The sequence below is a fragment of the Euprymna scolopes genome, chromosome 12 (genome assembly GCF_053919585.1).
Source record: "Euprymna scolopes isolate OS-2025 chromosome 12, ASM5391958v1, whole genome shotgun sequence".
Classification (NCBI taxonomy): Eukaryota; Metazoa; Mollusca; class Cephalopoda; order Sepiida; family Sepiolidae; genus Euprymna; species Euprymna scolopes.
The window spans coordinates 26077520-26103424 of NC_136493.1; the positions used below are offsets into that span (position 1 = coordinate 26077520).

The 25905-nt window shown below is 28.7% G+C and overlaps 1 protein-coding gene across 1 annotated transcript in view; it reads left to right on the forward strand.

Annotated features, from left to right (window-relative positions):
- Positions 1–25905, forward strand: part of LOC145291210 (growth/differentiation factor 8-like) — a 277336-nt gene that overhangs the window by 226371 nt on the left and 25060 nt on the right. Inside the window, exon 2 of the mRNA XM_080136795.1 lies at positions 19163–19311. Within this exon, the coding sequence (XP_079992921.1) occupies positions 19163–19311 (149 nt within the window). The remainder of the gene's footprint in view (positions 1–19162; positions 19312–25905) is intronic.

Consider the following 25905-nt stretch of genomic DNA (forward strand, 5'->3'; position numbering starts at 1 on the left):
TTATATCAAATTAAAATTTCAGAAACATTATATCAAATTAAAATTTCAGAAACATCATATCAAATTAAAATTTCAAAAACATTATATCAAATTCAAATTTCAGAAACATCATATCAAATTAAAATTTCAGAAACATCATATCAAATTAAAATTTCAGAAACATCATATCAAATTAAAATTTCAGAAACATTATATCAAATAAAAATTTCAGAAACATCATATCAAATTAAAATTGCAGAAACATTATATTAAATTAAAATTTCAGAAACATTATATCAAATTAAAATTTCAGAAACATCATATGAAATTAAAATTTCAGAAACATTATATCAAAAAAAAAATTACAGAAACATCATATGAAATTAAAATTTCAGAAACATCATATGAAATTAAAATTTCAGAAACATTATATCAAATTAAAATTTAAGAAACATTATATCAAATTAAAATTTCAGAAACATAATATCAAATTAAAATTTCAGAAATATTATATCAAATTAAAATTTCAGAAACATCATATCAAATTAAAATTTCAGAAATATTATATCAAATTAAAATTTAAGAAACATTATATCAAATTAAAATTTCAGAAACATAATATCAAATTAAAATTTCAGAAATATTATATCAAATTAACATTTCAGAAACATTATATCAAATTAAAATTTCAGAAACATCATATCAAATTAAAATTTCAGAAACATCATATGAAATTACAATTTCAGAAACATTATATCAAATTAAAATTTCAGAAACATCATATCAAATTAAAATTTCAGAAACATCATATCAAATTAAAAGTTCAGAAACATCATATCAAATTAAAATTTCAGAAACATTATATCAAATTAAAATTTCAGAAACATCATATCAAATTAAAATTTCAGAAAGATTATATCAAATTAAAATTTCAGAAACATTATATCAAATTAAAATTTCAGAAACATTATATCAAATTAAAATTTCAGAAACATTATATCAAATAAAAATTTCAGAAACATCATATGAAATTAAAATTTCAGAAACATCATATCAAATTAAAATTTCAGAAACATCATATCAAATTAAAATTTCAGAAACATCATATCAAATAAAAATTTCAGAAACATTATATCAAATTAAAATTTCAGAAACATTATATCAAATCAAAATTTAAGAAACATCATATCAAATTAAAATTTCAGAAACATCATATCAAATTAAAATTTCAGAAACATTATATCACATTAAAATTTCAGAAACATCATATCAAATTAAAATTTCAGAAACATCATATCAAATTCACATTTCAGAAACATTATATCAAATTAAAATTTCAGAAACATTATATCAAATTAAAATTTCAGAAATATCATATCAAATTAACATTTCAGAAACATTATATCAAATTAAAATTTCAGAAATATTATATAAAATAAAAATTTCAGAAACATCATATGAAATTAAAATTTCAGAAACATTATATCAAATTAAAATTTCAGAAACATCATATCAAATTAAAATTTCAGAAACATCATATCAAATTAAAATTTCAGAAACATCATATCAAATTAAATTTCAGAAACATTATATCAAATAAAAATTTCAGAAACATCATATCAAATTAAAATTGCAGACACATTATATCAAATTAAAATTTCAGAAACATTATATCAAATTAAAATTTCAGAAACATCATATCAAATTAAAATTTCAGAAACATTATATCAAATTAAAATTTCAGAAACATCATATCAAATTAAAATTTCAGAAACATTATATCAAATTAAAATTTCAGAAACATTATATCAAATTAAAATTTCAGAAACATCATATCAAATTAAAATTTCAGAAACATCATATCAAATTAAAATTTCAGAAACATTATATCAAATTAAAATTTCAGAAACATCATATGAAATTAAAATTTCAGAAACATTATATCAAATTAAAATTTCAGAAACATTATATCAAATTAAAATTTCAGAAACATCATATCAAATTAAAATTTCATAAACATTATATCAAATAAAAATTTCAGAAACATCATATCAAATTAAAATTTCAGAAACATCATATCAAATTAAAATTTCAGAAACATCATATCAAATTAAAATTTCAGAAACATTATATCAAATTAAAATTTCAGAAACATCATATCAAATTTAAATTTCAGAAACATTATATCAAATAAAAATTACAAAAACATTATATGAAATTAAAATTTCAGAAACATTATATCAAATTAAAATTTCAGAAACATCATATGAAATTAAAATTTCAGAAACATCATATCAAATTAACATTTCAGAAACATCATATCAAATTAAAATTTCAGAAACATCATATCAAATTCACATTTCAGAAACATTATATCAAATCAAAATTTAAGAAACATCATATCAAATTAAAATTTCAGAAACATTATATCAAATTAATATTTCAGAAACATCATATCAAATTAAAATTTCAGAAACATTATATCAAATTAAAATTTCAGAAACATTATATCAAATTAAAATTTCAGAAACATCATATCAAATTAAAATTTCAGAAACATTATATCAAATTAAAATTTCAGAAACATCATATGATATTAAAATTTCAGAAACATCATATCAAATTAAAATTTCAGAAACATTATATCAAATTAAAATTTCAGAAACATTATATCAAATTAAAATTTAAGAAACATCATATCAAATTAAAATTTCAGAAACATTATATCAACTTAAAATTTCAGAAACATCATATCAAATATAAATTTCAGAAACATTATATCAAATTAAAATTTCAGAAACATCATATCAAATTAAAATTTCAGAAACATCATATCAAATTTAAATTTCAGAAACATTATATCAAATTAAAATTTCAGAAACATTATATCAAATTAAAATTTCAGAAACATTATATCAAATTAAAATTTAAGAAACATCATATCAAATTAAAATTTCAGAAACATCATATGAAATTAAAATTTCAAAGACATTATATGAAATTAAAATTTCAGAAACATTATATCAAATTAAAATTTCAGAAACATTATATCAAATTAAAATTTCAGAAACATCATATGAAATTAAAATTTCAGAAACATGATATCAAATTAAAATTTCAGAAACATTATATCAAATTAAAATTTCAGAAACATAATATCAAATTAAAATTTCAGAAATATTATATCAAATTAAAATTTCAGAAACATTATATCAAATTAAAATTTCAGAAACATCATGTGGAATTAAAATTTCAGAAACATTATATCAAATTAAAATTTCAAAAACATTATATCAAATTAAAATTTCAGAAAAAGCATATCAAATTAAAATTTAAAAAACATTATATCAAATTAAAATTTCAGAAAGATCATATCAAATTAAAATTTCAAAAACATTATATCAAATTAAAATTTCAGAAACATTATATCAAATTAAAATTTCAGAAACATTATATCAAATTAAAATTTCAGAAACATTATATCAAATTAAAATTTCAGAAACATTATATCAAATAAAAATTTCAGAAACATTATATCAAATTAAAATTTCAGAAACATCATATCAAATTAACATTTTAGAAACATCATATCAAATTAAAATTTCAAAAACATTATATCAAATTAAAATTTCAGAAACATTATATCAAATTAAAATTTCAGAAAAATTATATAAAATTAAAATTTCAGAAACATCATATCAAATTAAAATTTCAGAAACATTATATCAAATTAAAATTTCAAAAACATTATATCAAATTAAAGTTTCAGAAACATTATATCAAATTAAAATTTCAGAAAAATCATATGAAATTAAAATTTCAGAAACATGATATCAAATTAAAATTTCAGAAACATTATATCAAATTAACATTTCAGAAACATTATATCAAATTAAAATTTCAGAAACATTATATCAAATTAAAATTTCAGAAACATTATATCAAATTGAAATTTCAGAAACATTATATCAAATTCAAATTTCAGAAACGTCATATGAAATTAAAATTTCAGAAACATTATATCAAATTAAAATTTCAGAAACATTATACTAAATTAAAATTTCAAAAACATTATATCAAATTAACATTTCAGAAACATCATATCAAATAAAAATTTCAGAAACATTATATCAAATTAAAATTTCAGAAACATTATATCAAATTAAAATTTCAGAAAAATTATATGAAATTAAAATTTCAGAAACATTATATCAAATTAAAATTTCAGAAACATCATATGAAATTGAAATTTCAGAAACATTATATCAAATTAAAATTTCAGAAACATTATATCAAATTAAAATTTCAGAAACATTATATCAAATTAAAATTTCAGAAACATTATATCAAAATAAAATTTCAGAAACATTATATGAAATTAAAATTTAAGAAACATTTTATCAAATAAAAATTTCAGAAACATTATATCAACTTAAAATTTCAGAAACATTATATCAAAAAAAAATTTCAGAAACATCATATCAAATTAAAATTTCAGAAACATTATATCAAATAAATATTTCAGAAACATCATATGAAATTAAAATTTCAGAAACATTATATCAAATTAAAATTTCAGAAACATCATATCAACTTAAAATTTCAGAAACATTATATCAAATAAATATTTCAGAAACATCATATCAAATTAAAATTTCAGAAACATTATATCAAATAAATATTTCAGAAACATCATATGAAATAAAAATTTCAGAAACATTATATCAAATTAAAATTTCAGAAACATTATATCAAATAAATATTTCAGAAACATCATATCAAATTAAAATTTCAGAAACATTATATCAAATAAATATTTCAGAAACATCATATGAAATAAAAATTTCAGAAACATTATATCAAATTAAAATTTCAGAAACATTATATCAAATAAATATTTCAGAAACATCATATCAAATTAAAATTTCAGAAACATTATATCAAATAAATATTTCAGAAACATCATATGAAATAAAAATTTCAGAAACATTATATCAAATTAAAATTTCAGAAACATCATATCAACTTAAAATTTCAGAAACCTTATATCAAATAAATATTTCAGAAACATCATATCAAATTAAAATTTCAGAAACATTATATCAAATTAAAATTTCAGAAACATTATATCAAATTAAAATTTCAGAAACATGATATCAAATAAAAATTTCAGAAACATTATATCAAATTAAAATTTCAGAAACATCATATCAAATTAAAATTTCAGAAACATCATACCAAATTAAAATTTCAGAAACATCATATCAAATTAAAATTTCAGAAACATCATACCAAATTAAAATTTCAGAAACATCATACCAAATTAAAATTTCAGAAACATTATATCAAATTAAAATTTCAGAAACATTATATCAAATAAATATTTCAGAAACATCATATCAAATTTAAATTTCAGAAACATTATATCAAATTAAAATTTCAAAAACATTATATCAAATTAAAATTTCAGAAACATTATATCAAATTAAAATTTCAGAAACATCATATCAAATTAAAATTTCAGAAACATCATATCAAATTAAAATTTCAGAAACATTATATCAAATTAAAATTTCAGAAACATTATATCAAATTAAAATTTCAGAAACATCATATCAAATTAAAATTTCGTAAACATTATATCAAATTAAATTTCAGAAACATTATATCAAATTAAAATTTCAGAAACATCATATCAAATTAAAATTTCAGAAACATCATATCAAATTAAAATTTCAGAAACATTATATCAAATTAAAATTTCAGAAACATCATATCAAATTAAAATTTCAGAAACATCATATAAAATTAAAATTTCAGAAACATTATATCAAATTAAAATTTCAGAAACATTATATCAAATTAACATTTCAGAAACATCATATCAAATTAAAATTTCAGAAACATTATATCAAATTAAAATTTCAGAAACATCATATCAAATTAAAATTTCAGAAACATTATATCAAATTAAAATTTCAGAAACATCATATCAAATTAAAATTTCAGAAACATCATATCAAATTAAAATTTCAGAAACATTATATCAAATTAAAATTTCAGAAACATTATATCAAATTTACATTTCAGAAACATCATATCAAATTAAAATTTCAGAAACATTATATCAAATTAAAATTTCAGAAACATCATATCAAATAAAAATTTCAGAAACATTATATCAAATTAAAATTTCAGAAACATCATATCAAATTAAAATTTCAGAAACATGGTATCAAATTAAAATTTCAGAAACATCATATCAAATTAACATTTCAGAAACATCATATCAAATTAAAATTTCAGAAACATCATATCAAATTAAAATTTCAGAAACATCATATCAAATTAACATTTCAGAAACATTATATCAAATTAAAATTTCAGAAACATCATATCAAATTAAAATTTCAGAAACATTATATCAAATTAAAATTTCAGAAACATCATATCAAATTAAAATTTCAGAAACATCATATCAAATTAAAATTTCAGAAACATCATATCAAATTAAAATTTCAGAAACATCATATCAAATTAAAATTTCAGAAACATTATATCAAATTAAAATTTCAGAAACATCATATCAAATTAAAATTTCAGAAACATCATATCAAATTAAAATTTCAGAAACATCATATCAAATTAAAATTTCAGAAACATCATATCAAATTAAAATTTCAGAAACATCATATCAAATTAACATTTCAGAAACATCATATCAAATTAAAATTTCAGAAACATCATATCAAATTAAAATTTCAGAAACATCATATCAAATTAACATTTCAGAAACATCATATCAAATTAAAATTTCAGAAACATCATATGAAATTAAAATTTCAGAAACATTATATCAAATTAAAATTTCAGAAACATCATATCAAATTAAAATTTCAGAAACATTATATCAAATTAAAATTTCAGAAACATTATATCAAATTAAAATTTCAGAAACATCATATCAAATTAAAATTTCAGAAACATTATATCAAATTAAAATTTCAGAAACATTATATCAAATTAACATTTCAGAAACATCATATCAAATTAAAATTTCAGAAACATCATATCAAATTAACATTTCAGAAACATTATATCAAATTAAAATTTCAGAAACATCATATCAAATTAAAATTTCAGAAACATCATATCAAATTAAAATTTCAGAAACATTATATCAAATTAAAATTTCAGAAACATCATATGAAATTAAAATTTCAGAAACATTATATCAAATTAAAATTTCAGAAACATCATATCAAATTAAAATTTCAGAAACATCATATCAAATTAAAATTTCAGCAACATCATATCAAATTAAAATTTCAGAAACATCATATCAAATTAAAATTTCAGAAACATTATATCAAATTAAAATTTCAGAAACATTATTTCAAATTAACATTTCAGAAACATCATATCAAATTAAAATTTCTATTTAGTATTCGAAGAAAAGAATGTGATCCGGAGAATATGCAAGAAATGTTGGCTTGATTTATCGAACTCACACCGTTAGACTTCCGGTTTGGGGGGGGGCATGTTGAATTGTTTCAATCGAGTAACGTTGAAGAACTTTAAAGTCGTATTGAAGAATAAGATTCTTACGCGATGTTGTTGTTGAGCATCATGCATGTTGTATTATCGTTGGCATTCGTTTCCCAGATATATTTCCAGTTAGAATTCTTTCTAAAGAGACAGAAGGAACCATGCGAAGATTGTCAACATCCTAAGTAAAAGTATTTCTGTGAAATAAACTGGATTCGAACCTGACGCACCCAAGCTGTAAGTTCGTGTCGTTAACCATTTAGCCATAGTCACCTTCCACCGACAACCTTAACAGATGACAAATGATAAAAACAAAAGCACGGAAACGACGTTTGTGATAAAGCCGTGTTTTTTTTTTGTTTTTGTTTTGTTTTTTCGTTACCAACAACCTGAATTCATTTGGTATGAATCAGCTAATTATATTGTTGGCATTGGTTTCCCCGATATCTTTAGGGGCATGTTGAAGTTTTTCATTATCAGTAATGAATGAACTCGTTGCACTTATACCCTCTCGACGTACATATCCCTGACAAACCCTCTTAGCACACACTTCACTGTTGAAGTCCCTAAATGCCAGAAAGCTTTCTACTCTAATAGTGTTTTTCCTTGAACAGCTAGACTTTGGAGTTCCCTCCCTGCTACCTGCTTCTCTGACTGTACTGATATGCAGAAGTTTAACTGTAACGTAAACCAACATCTTGTTAATCTTTCCTGTGCATGGTCCCAAATAATAACCCCTTGCGTTCAAGTGGCTATATGTCTTGCTAGGAGTGAAGGTGAGTAAAAAAAAGCGTTGGAGCTTGTTATTTTTTCTTTCGTTACCAACAACTTTTATTGGTTTTGTATGAATCAGCTGATTCTATTGTTGGCATTGGTTTCCCCGATAGCTTTAGAGGCACGTTGAAGTGTTGCATTATCAGCAAAGCGTTGGAGAACTCTAAAGTCGCACTGAAGAAGAGTGCACAACTTTTCTCAAGCGAAAAGAACAACGGGTTGATTTGATGTTGAATTTCAAAGGAAAGCACTTTGAGGATATGCTGTCAAAAATAAATTCGTATGGGCTTGCATGATATAACCTTTATGACCGGCTAAATTATGTTGTTGTTGTTGTTGTTGTTGTTGTGATGGTAGTGGTTGCTATTGTTGTTATTGATGATGTTGTTGTTGTTGCTTTTGTTGTTGATTTTAATGTTGTTAATGTTTTGGATGTTGTTGTTGTTATTGTTGTTGATGTTGTTATTGTTGTTGATGTTGTTCTTGATGCTGATGTTGTTGTTGTTGTTTGTTGTTGTGGTTGTTGATGTTGTTATTGTTGTTGATGTTGTTGTTGTTTATGTTGATGTTGTTGTTGGTGTTGTTATTGCTGCTGTTGTTGCTCTTGATGTTGTTGATGTTGTTCTTGATGTTGTTGATGCTGTTGTTTACGTTTTTAATAATGTTGTTGTTGATATTGTTGTTGTTGTTGCCGCTGTTGTTGATGCTTTTGTTAGTGTTGTCGTTGTTGATGTTGTTGTTGATGTTGTTGTTGATGTTGCTGATGTTGTTGTGAAAGTGCTTCTGTGGAATAAATCAGATTATTATTGTTGGCATTCATTTTCATGATATCTTTCTAGTTAGAAATTCTTTCTATGAAAGAAATTGGGTGCTATAGGAGGAACTACGTGGAAGTCGCCAACATTCCTAAGTGAGAGTTTTTCGTTGGCAATGCGAAATCCGAACATGATTTTGAAACTTTAAAACTGACAATTCCATGGTGATTTTCTGGCTAAAATTAAAGGCTAAAACAGTATTGCGATTTATTTGTGATTATAGCGTTTCAATAAATACATAAAAAAATTGTACCAAGAGACTGAATAATGCTTTTATTGAAACAGTCAACCAAGTAGTGTTATTTCCTGTTCATGCATAAAACTCCATAGCTAAATACAACACAGAGCGCTTCTTACGCCTTCATTTTCTCATTGCTCTCTCTCTCTCTCTCTCTCTCTCTCTCTCTCTCTCTCTCTCTCTCTCTCTCTCTCTCTCTCTCGTTTATATTTTCCTTACTCTTCTCTCATTTTTCATTCTGTCTTTTATTGTAATATTCATTTTTCTATGTCCCCCATCAATTCTTAGTGATCCCTTATTTCGTGTTGCTATTACTTATACGATGTCTTTTCATTTGTTATAGTTTTTTACCGTCTTATAATCCTATCAATAAATCCTCTGCATAAGCTCCCGCTGTGTTTTTTTGTTTTTTTTGTTTGTTTTTTAAGAAAATCAAATAATTTTAACAGCAAAAGTAATTTCGTGTAGGACACAAGTTTCAAGTTTTTGTGTGATTCCCTTCAACTGGAGGTGGTGTAAAATTGTTGCAAAATCACACTTCATCTTTTCACCCAATTCTCTACATGCCTGATGGCCATCTTCCTTCAAGAGAACTCTGAGTTGGTCTTCATCTATCTTGATTGGTCTTCCCAAACGAGGTTTTCCGCAACAAGGAGGGTTATTGAGGTCAAAATTACCGTGTTTGAATCTGGTAAACCAATCTCGAACAGTTCTTTCAGCTATAGCGTTTTCTCCATATATGGCACAAATATCCTTGGTCATTTCACTCGATTAAAGACGAAAAGAAGGTGTCGAAAATGTGATTTTTTTGTATCTACTTAACAATCCATTTGACGGTTCTGAACAACGAGAAAAAATTATATGAGCAAAAAACGATGACCATTTTCTTGTAGAAGAGAATACGTGCTTTCTAATGATATATAACATTTTGCCAAATATCAAAACATGTTTTAGAACAGTTTTTTTTAAAACGGCGGGAACTTATGCAACAACGTGATATTTTAATATTTTTATTCTTTTTTGCTACACCTTAATATATAGATTTATGATTGTTAAAAAAACATCTGAATAGCAAAAAAAAAAAAAAAATCTGAATACCAAAACAAAAAAAAAAAAACATCTGAATAGCAAAAAAAAAAAAAAAAAAATCTGAATAGCAAAAAAAAAAGAACATCTGAATAGCAAGCAAAAATTCAATTAGTTTACCATAAATCCAAATTTGTTTCTTTAGAACCTCTACTCCTAGTAAACATGTAAACATAAAAATCGCCAAACGGAAAAATGAGTAGGGTCTATTTACCGATCACTCCAAAAATAAGATTCGACAATGTTTGTGAAAATAAAAAAAAGAGTAAAAAACCAAGCAGGGCGCAATCATATCAATTTGATGAAGTTCAGAATATAAAAATCGGTTACCAATAGTTGTTTTTTTTTTTTTTTAACACAGCAATCACCACTTATCAATGGTAGGCAGATGTTGAGATGATGCAAATTTATTTGCAAATGGTATTGAAAGAGGAGGAGAGTACTGGAAATCTCGGGAGACATGTTGTCACTCAGCTTCCAGTGAATGTTACAGGCTGTTTTCAGGGAAAGATATGAAGACCTGTGTGAAAGCTCCTTGTGAGCCAATAATAATAACCATTTTAATACCCTAATCAATGCGGTCAGAATTTTTAGTAATGACATTATAATGTAACCTGCCATCAGCCAAAGTGCTATTCTTGTGATGAAAAAAGCCAAGATCGTCCACTCAGATGGTCTTGAATTTCCAACAACAGATCTGATAAATCACTATCAATAATTTCCCCTACTCTTTATCTGTGCCTATCTGGACGATTTAGCTAAAATTTTTATGGCCTTGTGTCATGATAAGATGCTGTAATGTAAGTAGTATGGTATCCATTCGATGAACAGCTATGGATTAATATGGATTAATATGGATTAATATGGATTAGTTACCATAATAACACATTTATTCTAAGTTTGGCATAAAACACTCATTCTCAGCCACCAAACTATTACTTCTGTCCGCTTTAGCAGGATAAATATCTACTAGTATTGTATAGTAATCGGAATCGGAATCGGGAATCGGAAAAGTCGGAACTTTTGTGGGTATCGGAATCCGAAAAATTTGTGTCTAATTTCCGTCTCCAAAATCTATTCTTTTAATATTTTTCAAACTTATTTTTTTATTGCTTGTACTGATGATAACTCTTTATTGTTTTTAAACTATTAGTAAAACTAAGCTCTATAGATTATAATAACATCCAAAACAGTGTATTTTTTTTTATTTGTGTAAAATAAACAAAATAAAACAATACTTGAAACTTCGCGACAATTCGCTAGGTAAACTCTACAAGAATGCAGTTTATTTACAAGGTATCGGAAATAAAATTTTGAATTAAATAAATATTTTATCAGGAAAAAATAATTTCAAGCATTATTGCTAATTAAATAAAAATAGAACATAAAAGTGTTGCTTTTTAATCTTTAATTTATCTATTTTATAGGTTTATGCTTTTGTCCAGTTCGGTTTTGTCCGGTAGGTTTTTGTCTGCTCCCTCACTCAGCATTGACAAATATGACAAGGGATGGACGAAACGTTGAATTGAATTTTGAAATGAATTTGTGAATTTTAATGCTTCCGTGTGAAAAACTTTTAGCATCAAATTTTCTTTGATGTTGTCGTTATCATTTAATTATGCTTGGACTTGGGGGTTCCTAGGCGCCAGATGCTGTCTGAAGCCAGAGCAAATGTGCAAGTATTTTTTCACATCTACTTGCTAAATGACTAGATGATGCTTCTGATAGAATCTACAGTTCAAACGAAATGGGCAAGTTTTATTTTCTTGGAGTCGCGTTATCTGTCCACCGTGTCCTCTTAAATTGTTAATGCTTTATTGTACCTTTCTCCAAAAAAAAAAGTTAAAAATATACATGAATATCTCCGAATAAATTTATCAAAGTCTTGGATAAAATACATAAAGGGAAAACATTTACAAGTTTGTCAAATTAAAAAAGAAATTATATCTACATTTAAAAGTACCCTCCCACTCAATGATACTCTACTTTTTGGAGCGATATCTGTGAACCCACTAAAAACAAAATTATTTTAGAATTAAGGATGGAGGCTTAGTAGCGCATATAAATTAGGGCAATTATTGAATAAATATCGTCTTATAAAATTCTTTGCGGTTAATGAAAAAAGAAAGAAATTTACGTGCGGAGTTTGAACCTACAGACTACATCATGCAAAAAAAAAAAAGAAAGAAAGAAAAACATGCTATCAACTTACCCACAGTATAATTTTCACGGCCCGTTGTTCTATCATTGTTGCTAAGCGACAACAGTGAAAAAAAGTAGCTTTACCGATGATAGATAAATTAAAATAATGGTTTCGATTATGAGTAATTATCGGTAGCATTCCGAGACAAAACTTAACTAAGATCCCTCCCACTAAAGTTCTGTAAATTTTAAAGAAAATCTGTTCAGCCGTTTCGAAGTCTATGAGAAACGAACTCACACACAGTTGCATTTATATAATTGTAGAGATTATTAGTTAAACGTATCGCCATGATTAATTTATAACTTTTTTCTTTCATATTTTTCTGCAATATTCTCACGCATGTTAACTCGCAAAAGGAAGTCATCTTCCATCGTGATGATGCTTGGTCCTCACACAGCACTCCTAGGAGAAATTTGGTTGGGAAATCTTGCCCCATGCTATATATTCTCCTGACCTAGCTTCCTTGGAATATTTTATCCATGCCCCCCCCCCCAATCAATAGAGATTAGACTATTCCTGTAATGATCCGGTCCCTGATGATTTTGTCGGTGGGATGTGAGTTCTGTGCAGTTTTAGGAGGTCCACGCCTCTCAGGTTAGTTTATTGCTGATCGCCTGGTGCGCCCTCGCCGGGGAACGCTGACGGACTGCCCGGGCACTTTTTGTTAAGGAACAGTCGCCTATTCTTGTAAGTGAGTAAATATGAGATAGGATAGCCGAGAATTCGAACCTGGGAAGCTAGATTTGGAATTGAGAATTCCGATCATAAGTTAAAATAAATAATACAGAATGTTATTGAAAAAAGGAATGTGATGATGCAATTGTCTTAATGAAATGAAATGAAATTAAAATTGAGGTTATCTAAATCCGAACAATAGAAAATGTTAAACATATTTGTAAAGTGGGTTAATCGAAAATTAGGTTAGAGAAATCGGTCTTTCTAAACATGTGAGGAACAATGCATGCTTAGACACGGAGGCATGTCAGGCCACGGAATCGATATGCACGTGTTTGGTCATGCAATGACGTCATGAGTTCTCAATATAGGTAGAGCTTTAGGTCAGTCAGGGCCAATGAGTCATACAGAGGTCGGATAGTGTCGGACAGACAGAGCTGACATCCGCCTTGGAAGCGGAGGTAGAAGTTGAAATAATGTAGAGACTTTGAATTCCTTGATGCGAAGCCATTGACCGGTCGAATGAAATAAACGAACATCATGATATTTTTGTAACAGTCGTCTTCGTGTTATATCATTCAACAACAAAGGTATTGTGAATTTGTATTATAATACTTGTGTTCCACTCATCTGCATCTATAAGAACTTGTGTATAAACTCATCTAAGAATGTGTCTCTATCATCTAAGAATGCGTCTCCCCCTCAGCTATTATAAATAATGAATGTTCCTTCATTATGATAAAAGACTGAGAATCCTCATCTCAAAAATACGTGTTAAGAAATATATGTGTCACTTTATAGAAACACTCCCAGAACTGTCAGACGGTATAAATCTCCAATATCTCTTCTATCTATCTATCTATCTATCTATCTATCTATCTAATATATATATATATATCCCCATCTAATTGAATTACATGTCTGTATTAAAATGTATCCTGTCTCTCTTTATATATACCGATCTATCTGTCTCACACTAATATGAACAATCTAAGACGAAACGGAAAAACAAATATAAGTCGTCATTTATAATAACACCTATTACATAACATTTTTTGATGGCGCTGACTTCTCAGTCTCATTTTTCCGACTCTAGTTTAAGAGTTCTTGCATTGGGAGATAACTAAATACTCAATTTCTTTAGAAAATTACAAAATCATTTAGATGGCCTTGGGTTAACATCCCGAGAGGAGATTGGGCATGTGTTAGATTCATATTTCACATTAAAACCTGGGGAATTTTACAGGCGCGGCATTTATAAGCTCGTTGATATATGAAATTAAGTTATAGAAAGCAAAAATCATTATTATTATGAATAAAGGCTTTCAAAAACACACAGTTTACATTTTCAAGATGAAATTTTAAATCGGCAAAAACTTTTGCACCGACCTGATATTTTTATGGAAACTAATTATATTTATCCGGTGTTACTGGACGAGCGGAATCCTTGAGAAGTTTTTAAATTTTTTGAACACTTGGGATGAATCATTTTAGATATTGGAAACGCAGCAATAGTTACGTTAAAATATGCGTTTTCATTACGTTTAAACAATAAAATATTATTTTTGTAAGTACTGTTTCTTTGCAGACTACAAAATGGTCGTCTTCAAGTCCAATCTCAACAAATACTTGTCATAAACTATCTTCCTAAGTAATTTGGAAAGTAGAAATTTGACCTTGCGTTTACTTTCGACAGCCTCGTAACTTTCGGTTTTCTTTATTTTGCCATTTAGTCTTCATAATCCATGAGTGATGTTTCTGATAAAACTGGGAAGAATTGCTGTTTTCTGAGTTGGAATTTATATATCTGTTACTTATCGTTGGCTGTTTTTTTACTTATAATTATTTATTTATGTATTTAATTCAGCTCCTCACATCAAGTGGCTTCATGCTTTGTCTGGAGCGATTTCCACAAAAAAAAATCAATCTTTGTTCACCCCATTCATCGTTTTCAATCTTTTCATAATATTATTTATCATTTAACTGATAATCTATTTCATTAACCTTCACCCTCGAGTGTTTCGGGCCTTGATAATATTTGCCCCATTAATAATAAGAACAACAGGAAGTCGATTTTATAATTTGCTATTTTTTTTTAATTAGATTGAAATTTGGTAAAGTTTGAAAAAATCAGTTCTAAAATATAATAAAATCGAAGTTGAATAATCAATCATTTTTATTGAAATTTTATTATGTAGTAATCAGTGATGGACGATTCCAATATTTTCTTCGATTCCGATACAATTATCGATTCCATACTAAATTCCCGAATCCGATACAATTACCGATTCCGATTCCGTATAAATCCCTAAATATTTAGTTATAAAGTTGTTACTTTTTCCGATTACCATAAAAACACATGTTAAATGTGCCGATATTTTCTAAAGGTAAAAACTCGATGGTTACGGTTGATCTATAGATTTTAATTTTACTGGTAGTTTGAAATCAATAATATCAATATTTTATTCTTACTACCAGCAGTGGAAATTTTTGTTTTATACAAAACCAAATAAAAACGATAATTAAAGGAATCGTTTTTGGTGTTGGAAAATAGGCACACATTTTTCCGATTCCGATACCTCCAAAAGTTTCGTTTTTTCGATTCCCGATTCCGATCCCGATTAATCATCCTAACACTAGTGGTAATATACAAGTATTTGCTTCTGATTTTTTCATCTGTGTTATGATTCCTGGCCTTGTTAGAGGTCATCATTTTGGACGACGATAGCTTTGGGTAGGGCAAAGAATTACCCCGACATTTAATTCAAATTGGGATATAATAGTTGGGTTTTAGCGAAGGAATCAAATAAAGGATATATATATATATATATATATATATATATATATATATATATATATATATATATATATCCTTTATTTGATTGGATTTTTTACCCTTCACCGGACTATCCATTCATGTGAAATCTTTTTATCATTTTTCTTTTACCTCCTATTCCCCTTACTTCACCCTTTTTTTTTTTAACCAAGTAAGATCTGTGACTTACTTGTAGTTTCATTAAATACTTTTATATGCAAAATCCGATCCTGCATTTTGCTGATTCCTGCCCTCTGATGAGAAGGAGAGTATTTCTTCGAAACTCCGCGGATTAAGGACTATCCACTTATCTTGTGCTTCCTTTTTTAAAATTAAATATGTTTTTAACTCTTTTTCAAGATGTCTTTTAACATGTTTTATTAATCATTTGTTCATATATATATATATATATATATATATATATATATATATATATATATATATATATATAATGATTGTATCGATTGGTTTCCTACATGTAAATCTAATGAAACTTGCGTGATAATTAAAGAGTGATCAATCCAAGACAGAGCTGGTGTGTAGAATATGGAATATGTAAGCACATATGTAACAAATAATATATGCATGGTACCCAAGATGACCGACGTGTAACAACATGGGGATGGAATTTCTTTTCCTCAAACGAACGCACCAGGTTTATCATGCACAAATTAACTTTTTGTTGACAACATCGGATGGAAATCGCATCTGACGAGTTGACGAGAAAGAAAATTTCTATGAAAACATAAAATCATAAAATTGTCATCGCATTAACGAAACGGCTGTAATGAAGAGATCTAAGGTGAAATAAACAAGAGTTATATAAAAGAAAAAAATGTAAGTGTTTGTATTTCAACTAAATCTTGTACTACATATATATATATATATATATATATATATATATATATATATATATATATTAGGAATAAAAGTTAGATAGAACTTTATTAAATTATCAGGTCAATAAAGGCGAAAATAAGAACCTCTTTAGGCCATGGCATTATGAATCTAAATTTTCGTCCTTATTGACCTGATGATTTAATAAATTTCTATGTAACTTTTATTCCTTATCTTTTTAATTTAATTTATGAATTGCTCCTTTTAACCGGATAGAGCTCCTACTATTTTGATAGGTTTGCTTTATAAAAATATTCTTTTTAACTTATTTATTTTTTGTTCATTTATACATATGTGTCCATGTGTGTATATGTGTGTGTGCATACGCATGTGTGTATATGCATGCATATAAAATGTAAATAAATGAAAAATTAAGAGATTTAAAGGGTCACCAGTTAGCAAGTGCTACCTAAAAGATAATCAGTTTTGTAAGTGAAAATGAAGAAAAACAAAAATTTATAACAAAACATTTTTTTAGATAAAATATAAATTCAATTGGTTTCATATCCGGGGACTGCCTCGGCCATGGAAGTTTATTAATCCCATTTTGGCTCAACCAACGTGTGTCGCCCTAGCAGCGTGACAAAGATCTCCATCTTCCATAAATAGGGTTCATTTTACCACTTGAGAATATTGGTATAAGTCTTTCATGTAATATGGGAACATATTTAACAGAATTGGTGTTTCCTTCGCACTCCGCTAGGTCGGAACTACCATCACTCCAAATTGCATCTCATACAATAACCGAGAGACCCGCATCAAACTACTGCAGTCTTTATAAATCAAACTGAGAGAGCCTTTATACGGATACCCTTCCACTGTCGGGAAATAATGCAAATCGTGAAATCAAAGGATTGGTCAAAAAGGTCAAAGGTCTCTCCGCCATCTCACGAGCACAATCTTTTCTGCGCTTGATATTGGCAGGATGAAGAAGGCATTTCCTTCTCCCAGCTCTACCATAATCACTGAAGTTAAGTAACGTCGAGCCTGGTCAGTACAAAAATGGGTGGCCATTTGGGAATTCCAAATGCCGTATGTGCTCTCCGCTTATCACGGCATTGTTTCCCGTTTGTCTTTACCACTGTATTCAAGCAATGCCGATTCAGGAGTGGCGTGTTTGTGGATTGTGCAACCTTTGCTTCACAATTACACACGAAGCCAACGTTACAGGAGTGTCAATGTCTATTTGGACTGAAGTGAGGCATTATATATATATATATATATATATATATATATATATATATATATATATACATACAAGAAAAAGTACCCGTCGTTGAGTGGGTTCAAAAACAGCCTACAGAAAATGGACTCTGATTTACGAAAGTATGATAGGTTATGAAAAGGAAGGGTTGTAAAGAGATAGCTCCGAATTTGGGGGTATCAAAACCAAAGCAAAATATGATGAAAGTAAAAATAAAATAGATAAAACCCATAATTTATTATACCATGCCTGTTCACACTGAAACACTTATCATAATATTCTGTGGATCTATATTAAAAAAAAACTTGTTAAACTTTGTGACATATTTCCATTCTATGGAGGTCAGGCGCGAACGAACACCCCATAATTTTATTATACCATATTTCTTCAAACTGAAACATAATTATCAAAGTATACTCACGCAGATAGATATGAAAAGTCTTTATTAAAGTTTGTGCCTATTTCATGTCTACGGAGGCCAGGCGCGAACGCAGACCCCACAATTTTATTATACCATCCCTATTTAAGGTAAAACATACTTATCAAAGCTTTTTTAATTTTTAAATTTTTTATTTCCCTACTTTTTGGACCAGGCGCGTACGCAGACCCCACAATTTTAAAGAGTCATCATTATGCCAGATCAAACATGCCCATTCCTGTGTCTCGATACATCTTCTATCATTATATGTAATCAGTTTTCTATAATAGTCAACCATATAGGAGCCTATTCGTGACCAGATACACACAGACGCTCAGCTTTATATTATATATATATATATATATATATATATATATATATATATATATATATATATATATATATATATATATATATAATTTTGGATGTTAGATTATATATAATTATTTTCTATATATTTTTTTAACAAATAAAATATTCATTTCTTCATCATTCCTTTTTTTTTTACAGTATCCAACTCTTCATATGCGAATATTTCACACACGTTTCAATTCATCCTGAAACCATTACCATACCTGTATTCGTTAAAGAAGGCTATCGTGTGGCTATATGTACGACCTGTGCATTCGTCACAGCAAGAAATATTCACCATGCTTGAGGTAAGAACAAAGATTTACTGGTTTTACTCGATTTCTTGTAATGATAATTTGTTCATACTAAAGATTTCTCAATTTTACATCTGTTCATACTGTAAATACCTCTGTATTTTATATAATATTACATCGTTTTATAAATAATGTTTCCATTTTTTTTACATAATGTCAAATCTGTTCATACCGTAAATATCCCCAGATTTTGCATAGCATTACATCTGTTAATACTATTGATATTTTCAAATCTTATAAAATATTACATCTGTTTATACCTCAAATATTTCCAGATTTTATATAACATAAAATATGTTCATATATTCGATCTTTCTAGATTTTACATAACATTGTATCGGTTCATACAGTCGATATTTCCAGATTTTACAGAAAATTGCATTTGTTCATTTTTAGATATTTCCAGATTTTACAGAAAATGGCATTTGTTCATGTTTTAGATATTTCCAGATTTTACAGAAAATTGCATTTGTTCATTTTTTAGATATTTCCAGATTTTACATTACATATCTGTTTATACCGCTGATGTTTCTATGTTTTACATAAATGACATTTGTTAATAATGTAGATATTTCTATATTTTACATAACATTACATCTGTTCATACTGTAGGTATTTCCAGATCTTACTTTTTTCTTTTTACACGGTGGTCACCACTTATCAAGGCCCGGAAGCCACTCAGGGATAAGGGTTATTGCAAGTACAGTACGTTAGTGTGGAGATTTGATGAAGTGTTTACTTAAGGGAGCGGTTCATTAGGAATTTGTTTACGTTGGACTTGAAGACATCCAGGTTGTAGTCAGGTGGGAAGCAGGCAGACGGAACAGAGTTCCACAGGCGTGCAGTTCTAAGAAAGAAGCTTTGTTCATGGAATCCACGTTTTGATTTAGGTACAGATAAAGAGTTGGGGAAATTTTTCACAGTGGATTCAGCTAGATGGATGTTTTTCGTGAAAGATTGGCGAGGGGGGACCAGAGATTGGAGTTCAGACGAGCACCTACCATGGAAATAACGATAAAACAAGGATAGGCTTGCAATGTTTCTTCTATGAGAGAGAGGTTGCAGGGTAGAGAAAAGGGCATCCCCCACTAAGCCACAAAGTCTATTTTGTACTCTGTCAAGGAAGGATAGGCTGTTTTTAGCATCTCCTGCCCAGATATGGCAGCAGTACTCAATCCTTGGACGTACTTGGCTTTTATATAGATAGAGAATTGCATCAGTAGTGAAATATCTTCTAGAGCGGTAGAAGGATTCCACCAACTTTCCAGCGACCTTGGCAACAGACTTGATGTACGTGTTCCATTTCAGATCAGGAGTAAAGGTCAAATCCAGAAGCTTGTCAAAACATGGGGCTTCTCCTAGACGAGAGCCATCCATTTCAATTGATGCCAGATGGGGATCAGAGCGTTGATGATGTAAAGATAGGAGTTTGGTCTTAGATGCGTTAAAGGTAACCAGCCATGTCTTCCCCCACTGAACCACGCGCTCGAGATCAGAGGAGAGAGAATTAGAGAGAACTTTGTCATTTACAGCCTTTGATGTGTTGCCATAGATGGTCGTGTCATCAGCATAGATGTCAACGAATGATTTAAGTATGTGTTTAGGGAGGTCATTGATGTAGATCAGGAAAAGAGTTGGGCCCAGGATTGACCCTTGAGGGACTCCAGCATTAATACTGCAGGCCTCTGATTTTTGTCCATCGACCACTACTCTTATGAGCCTATCGGAGAGAAATGATTTAATGATTGAGAAAACATTTCCAGGTATACCGTAGCTGGAAATAAGTAGGTCCTTATGCCATATCTTGTCGAAGGCCTTTGATATGTCAAGAGCATTTGCCCTAGAAAGAAATCCTTTGTCAAGAGATTCACTAATCCTTTGAGATATAACCGTTAGCACATCTGCGGTAGATCTTGCAGAACGGAAACCATATTGTGTGTCACTAAGAAGATTGTTTCTGCTGAGGTGGTTGACTATTTCTCTATTTAATATGGATTCCAGCAACTTACTCATAACACACAGGAGACTTATTGGTCTGTACTGAGAGGGAGATGACTTATCACCTGAATTCTTAAATACAGGGCATACTGATGAGGTTTTACAGGGAGTAGGAAAGCACTTCTCCTTAAGGCAACGCTTAAACAGTTTTGTAAGTATGGGAGTAAGTTCTGGTTGAAGCTTTTTTAACACTATAATTGGGATGCCGTCAGGGCCAGTTGCTTTACTGGAATCAAGGTTCTTGATTATCTTGGCGACCTCATGAACATATATTTGTATGTTACCTAGCGTGTTCTGTGTTATAGGAGGAAATATGGGGAGTTGATGGCCTTCGTCGCATAGGGTAGAATTAGCTGCAAAGTTCTTGGCAAATAGTTTGGCCTTGTCTGACGCAGACGAGATGACCTCTGGTCCATTGATAATGGTTGGGATAGAACGCACACTTCTACTTAGCATGACATCTGTTTATACTGTAGGTATTTCTCGATTTTACATAACAGATCCGTTCACAGATATTTCCAGATTTTACATAACATAAAATTTGTTCATACAATCAATATTTCTAGCTTTTACATAACATTGCATCTGTTCATACTTAAGATATTTCCAGATTTTACATTATGGATCTGTTCGTATCGCAGATGTTTCTATATTTTACAATAAAATCACATCTGTTAATAATGTAGACATTTATACGTGTTACATAAGATTACATCTGATTTCTAGGTTTTACTTAGCATGCTATCTGTTTATATTGTAGTTATTTTATTACAAAGGAATCACCACTTATCAAAGCTCAGAGGCCACTCGAGGATAAGGGTTAAAGAGTGTACAGTGGTCAAAAGGACTATAACATAGTAATCGTTAAAAGAGTAAATTTGGTAAATTGGATTACTTAAGGGGAACGGCTCATGAAGAACTTGTTTACATTGGACTTGAAGACGGCCTTATTGTAGCAAGCTGGAAAGCAGGTAAGCGGTAAAGAGTTCTACAAGTGTGTAGTCTTAGAAAAAAAGATGCTAAGGGGTCAGAATTAAAAAAAATGGAACTTGGTAGGTGTAAGTCGACTAAACGTGTTATTTCTATGCATGTGCAAACACACATTTATATCTCTTACAACTTTATAAAGTTTTCATATGCGTATAGACTAAGCTTAAACGGCAACGAATAAGGCTGGAGAGTTATATTTTCTGGTTTCGATTTAAGCTGATGGCACTCAAGTCATTTTTTTTTTTAATTTTTTACTAGCTGTACCCTGCCACGCATTGCTGTGGCTCAATTTGGTGTAATGGAAAATTCTAATAAAAAGAGAAAATGCATGTTTCTTATATTCTTAGTACTGCAATCCACTCCAAAAAATTAAAAAAAAGGCGAAAATGAAAAAAAAAATGGTACTCTTGCAGAATTGGATCCGGATCCTCGGGAGTTACCGTCAATCAGGCTTGGGCTCGACCATAATTCAGTGGATTAAGCCGAACGTTGCTAAAACGTTGAAACGCTAAATAGTTTGTTTTTTTAATTGTATTCAAAAATGTGAGTTTTTAATTAATATTTGGTTGAGGGGGGGGGGTATTATACACAGATTCGAAAAAGTTGTCCAAAAACGAATAAATGAAAGCAAAGGTAAAGTAAATTACGTTTCTACCTAACTGGATAATTTTTTAGTGTTTTTATTTAATGTAAAATGTTTAATCGGCTCGAAAAACTCAGTGTTTATCGATGTATTTGAAAAAGACGAATGGTCGCGGACTCTGTTGAATACATTAAGTTTGGAAAAATCAGTTAAAAACTAAAAAAACTATACAAAACAGTGCCAGACAACCACTGATTATATATTATCGTGACATAGGCTGACATATTCGGTGGGTTTCTAACAGTATTTTGTATAGTTTTTTTTTTAGTTTAAATCATTTTCCCAAACTTAACATCATCAACAGTGTCTGCCACCATTTGTATTTTTCAAATACACTGATAAACACTGTTTTTCGAGCCGACTAAACGTTACAGTAAATAAAAGGGGTTTGTATTACTAAATATAGAAACGAAAAAGTTGTTGAAAAATAAATATAACAAATAAATGTTATCAAAGGCAAGATAAGTTACTTTTCTACCTAACTGGATAAGATTTTAGGGTTTTTTTAGTGTAAAATGTTTAATCGGTTCGAAAACATGTAGAGTTTATCGGTATATTTGAAAAATACAAATGGCGGCAGACTGTGTTGAACACGTTAATTTTGGAAAATGAGTTAAAACTAAAAACTATACAAAATACTGCCAGGAACTCATTCAATATATGTTACCGTGACATAGGCAGACATGTATTCGTTGGTTTTTAACAGTATTTTGTACAGTTATTTTTAGTTTTAACTCATTTTCCCAAACTTAACGCGTTTAACAGAGTCTGCCGCCATTTGTAATTATCAAATATAGCAGTAAACGCTGTGTTTTTCGAGCTGAATAAACATTTTACATTAAAAAAAACTAAAAAATTATCCATTTTGGTAATAAAGTAACATATCTTGCCTTTGATAATATTTGTTATACATTTATTTTTTGACAACTTTTTCGAATCTATATGTACAGTAGTACAAACCCAATGAAAACACTAAAAATTATCCAATTAGGTAGAAAAGTAACTTATCTTGCCTTTGAAAATATTTACTTGCTATATATTTGTTTTTGTTGACAACTTTTTCAAGTCTTTGTGCAAGTACAAATCCGAAGGGGGTATTTTTCTGTCTAATTGTATTTTTGGTACAGCACTTAAATTTAAATTTCACGATATCTTTTTTTTTTCGGGGGGGGGGGTATTTTTTTTACATTATGTCCGTCTCCACAATTTTCGATCTTGCTGAATAAGAAAATCTCATTTCAAATTTGCAGAGGCAAGTAGTTTTCGAGATATAAAGACCTGTACTATGCACTATAATTCACTGGCGGCCATGAATAAACACTCCAAACCTCCCCATATTAAGAACGGCTTTCGGAATAAGCAACACCCATGCCTAACTACGTGTTTTAACCTTTTACCTGTCTTCCGTCTGTTAAAAACGGCTTTTGGAATAAATACCACCATTCTCTCCATGTTAAGAACGGCTTTCGGAATAAACACCCCCAACCTACCCATGTTAAAAATTGTGGAGGTGGACCTAATGTGAAAATTTACCTTTTGTTTTTTTAATAAATTGTTAGTTGAAAGCACAGAAGAGTGACAAAACACCATCCGCTCCCTTGGTAAGAATGGCTGAAAAAATAACGGTTTTCTTCGTAGAAAGTTTTCTGTATTTCACCTAACAATTTCTGGTGCTAATGCACTTACTGATCCGCGCTATTTTTAAATCCTATTTCAAAGTTTAATTAAAGTTTTATGATATATTTTTTTTTATTTAATTGTAAGGTTAAAGTACAGAATAGGTACAAAACACCCTCCCCTTCCCATGTTAATAATGGCTTTTTAAATAATAATGTTATCATTTCAGCACGGATCACTCTCTGCATGAGTACCTAATATTTTTTTCAGCCATTCTTACCATAGAGAGGGGATGGTGTGTTGTAACTATTCTGTGCTTTCAACTAACAATTTATTATTAAAAAAAGATATCGTGAAATTATAAAAAAAATAAAAAGATATTGTAAAAGTTGAATTTAACTTGAAAAAAACAAAAAAACAAAAAAAAAAAAACAACGTGAACGGCGCGTTCAACATTGTAGCCGGAGCTTATTTGGCAATAAGGTCACGTTAGTCGATTAATGAGTGCTAATGCACTTACTGATCCGCGGTACTTTTTAAATCGTATTTCCAAGTTTAATTAAAGTCTTATGTGTGTGTGTGTGTGTGTTTTTTTTTTGGTATTTTTTAAGTTAGGTCCACCTCCACAATTTTCTTTTAAATAACGATTTTTCAAGGTTTTCGACTATGCTGAATATGGAAATCGCATTGAAATTTTGCAGAAATAAGTAGTTATCAAGATATAAATAGTTGTTTTATGCATTGTATTCTTTGGCTGCCATCTTTGTTACGCGCGTAGATTTGTTTATGACGCGCGCACGCGCGTAAAAAGATGGTCACTAGAGATTACAATGCATTATACAACTTTTTATATCTTGATAACAACTTATTTCTGCAAAATTTCAATGCTATTTTCGTATTCAGCATAGTCGAAAACATACAAAAGTCGTCATTTAAAAGAAAATTGTGGAGGTCGACCTAATCTAAAAATTTACCGTTTTTTTATTCAATTGTAAGGTTAAAGTACAGAATAGGCATAAAACACCCTCCTCTCCCCAGATTAAGAATGGCTTTTTAAATAATAACGTTATTATTTCAGCACGGATCAATAAGTGCATGAGTACCCAATTTCTTTAATAAAGAAAAAGCATTAATATTTTCTTATATAAAAACAACTTCTGTAAAAATAAACAAAGTGTACTTTCAATTTTGTTAAAAAAGGTTTTCTTAAAAAAAAAAAACAAAAAAAACCTACGGTCCGTGCTGAAATAATAACCTTATTATTTAAAAAGCCATTCTAAACATGGGGAGGGGAGGGTGTTTTGTACCTAATCTGTACTTTAATCTTACAATTGAATAAT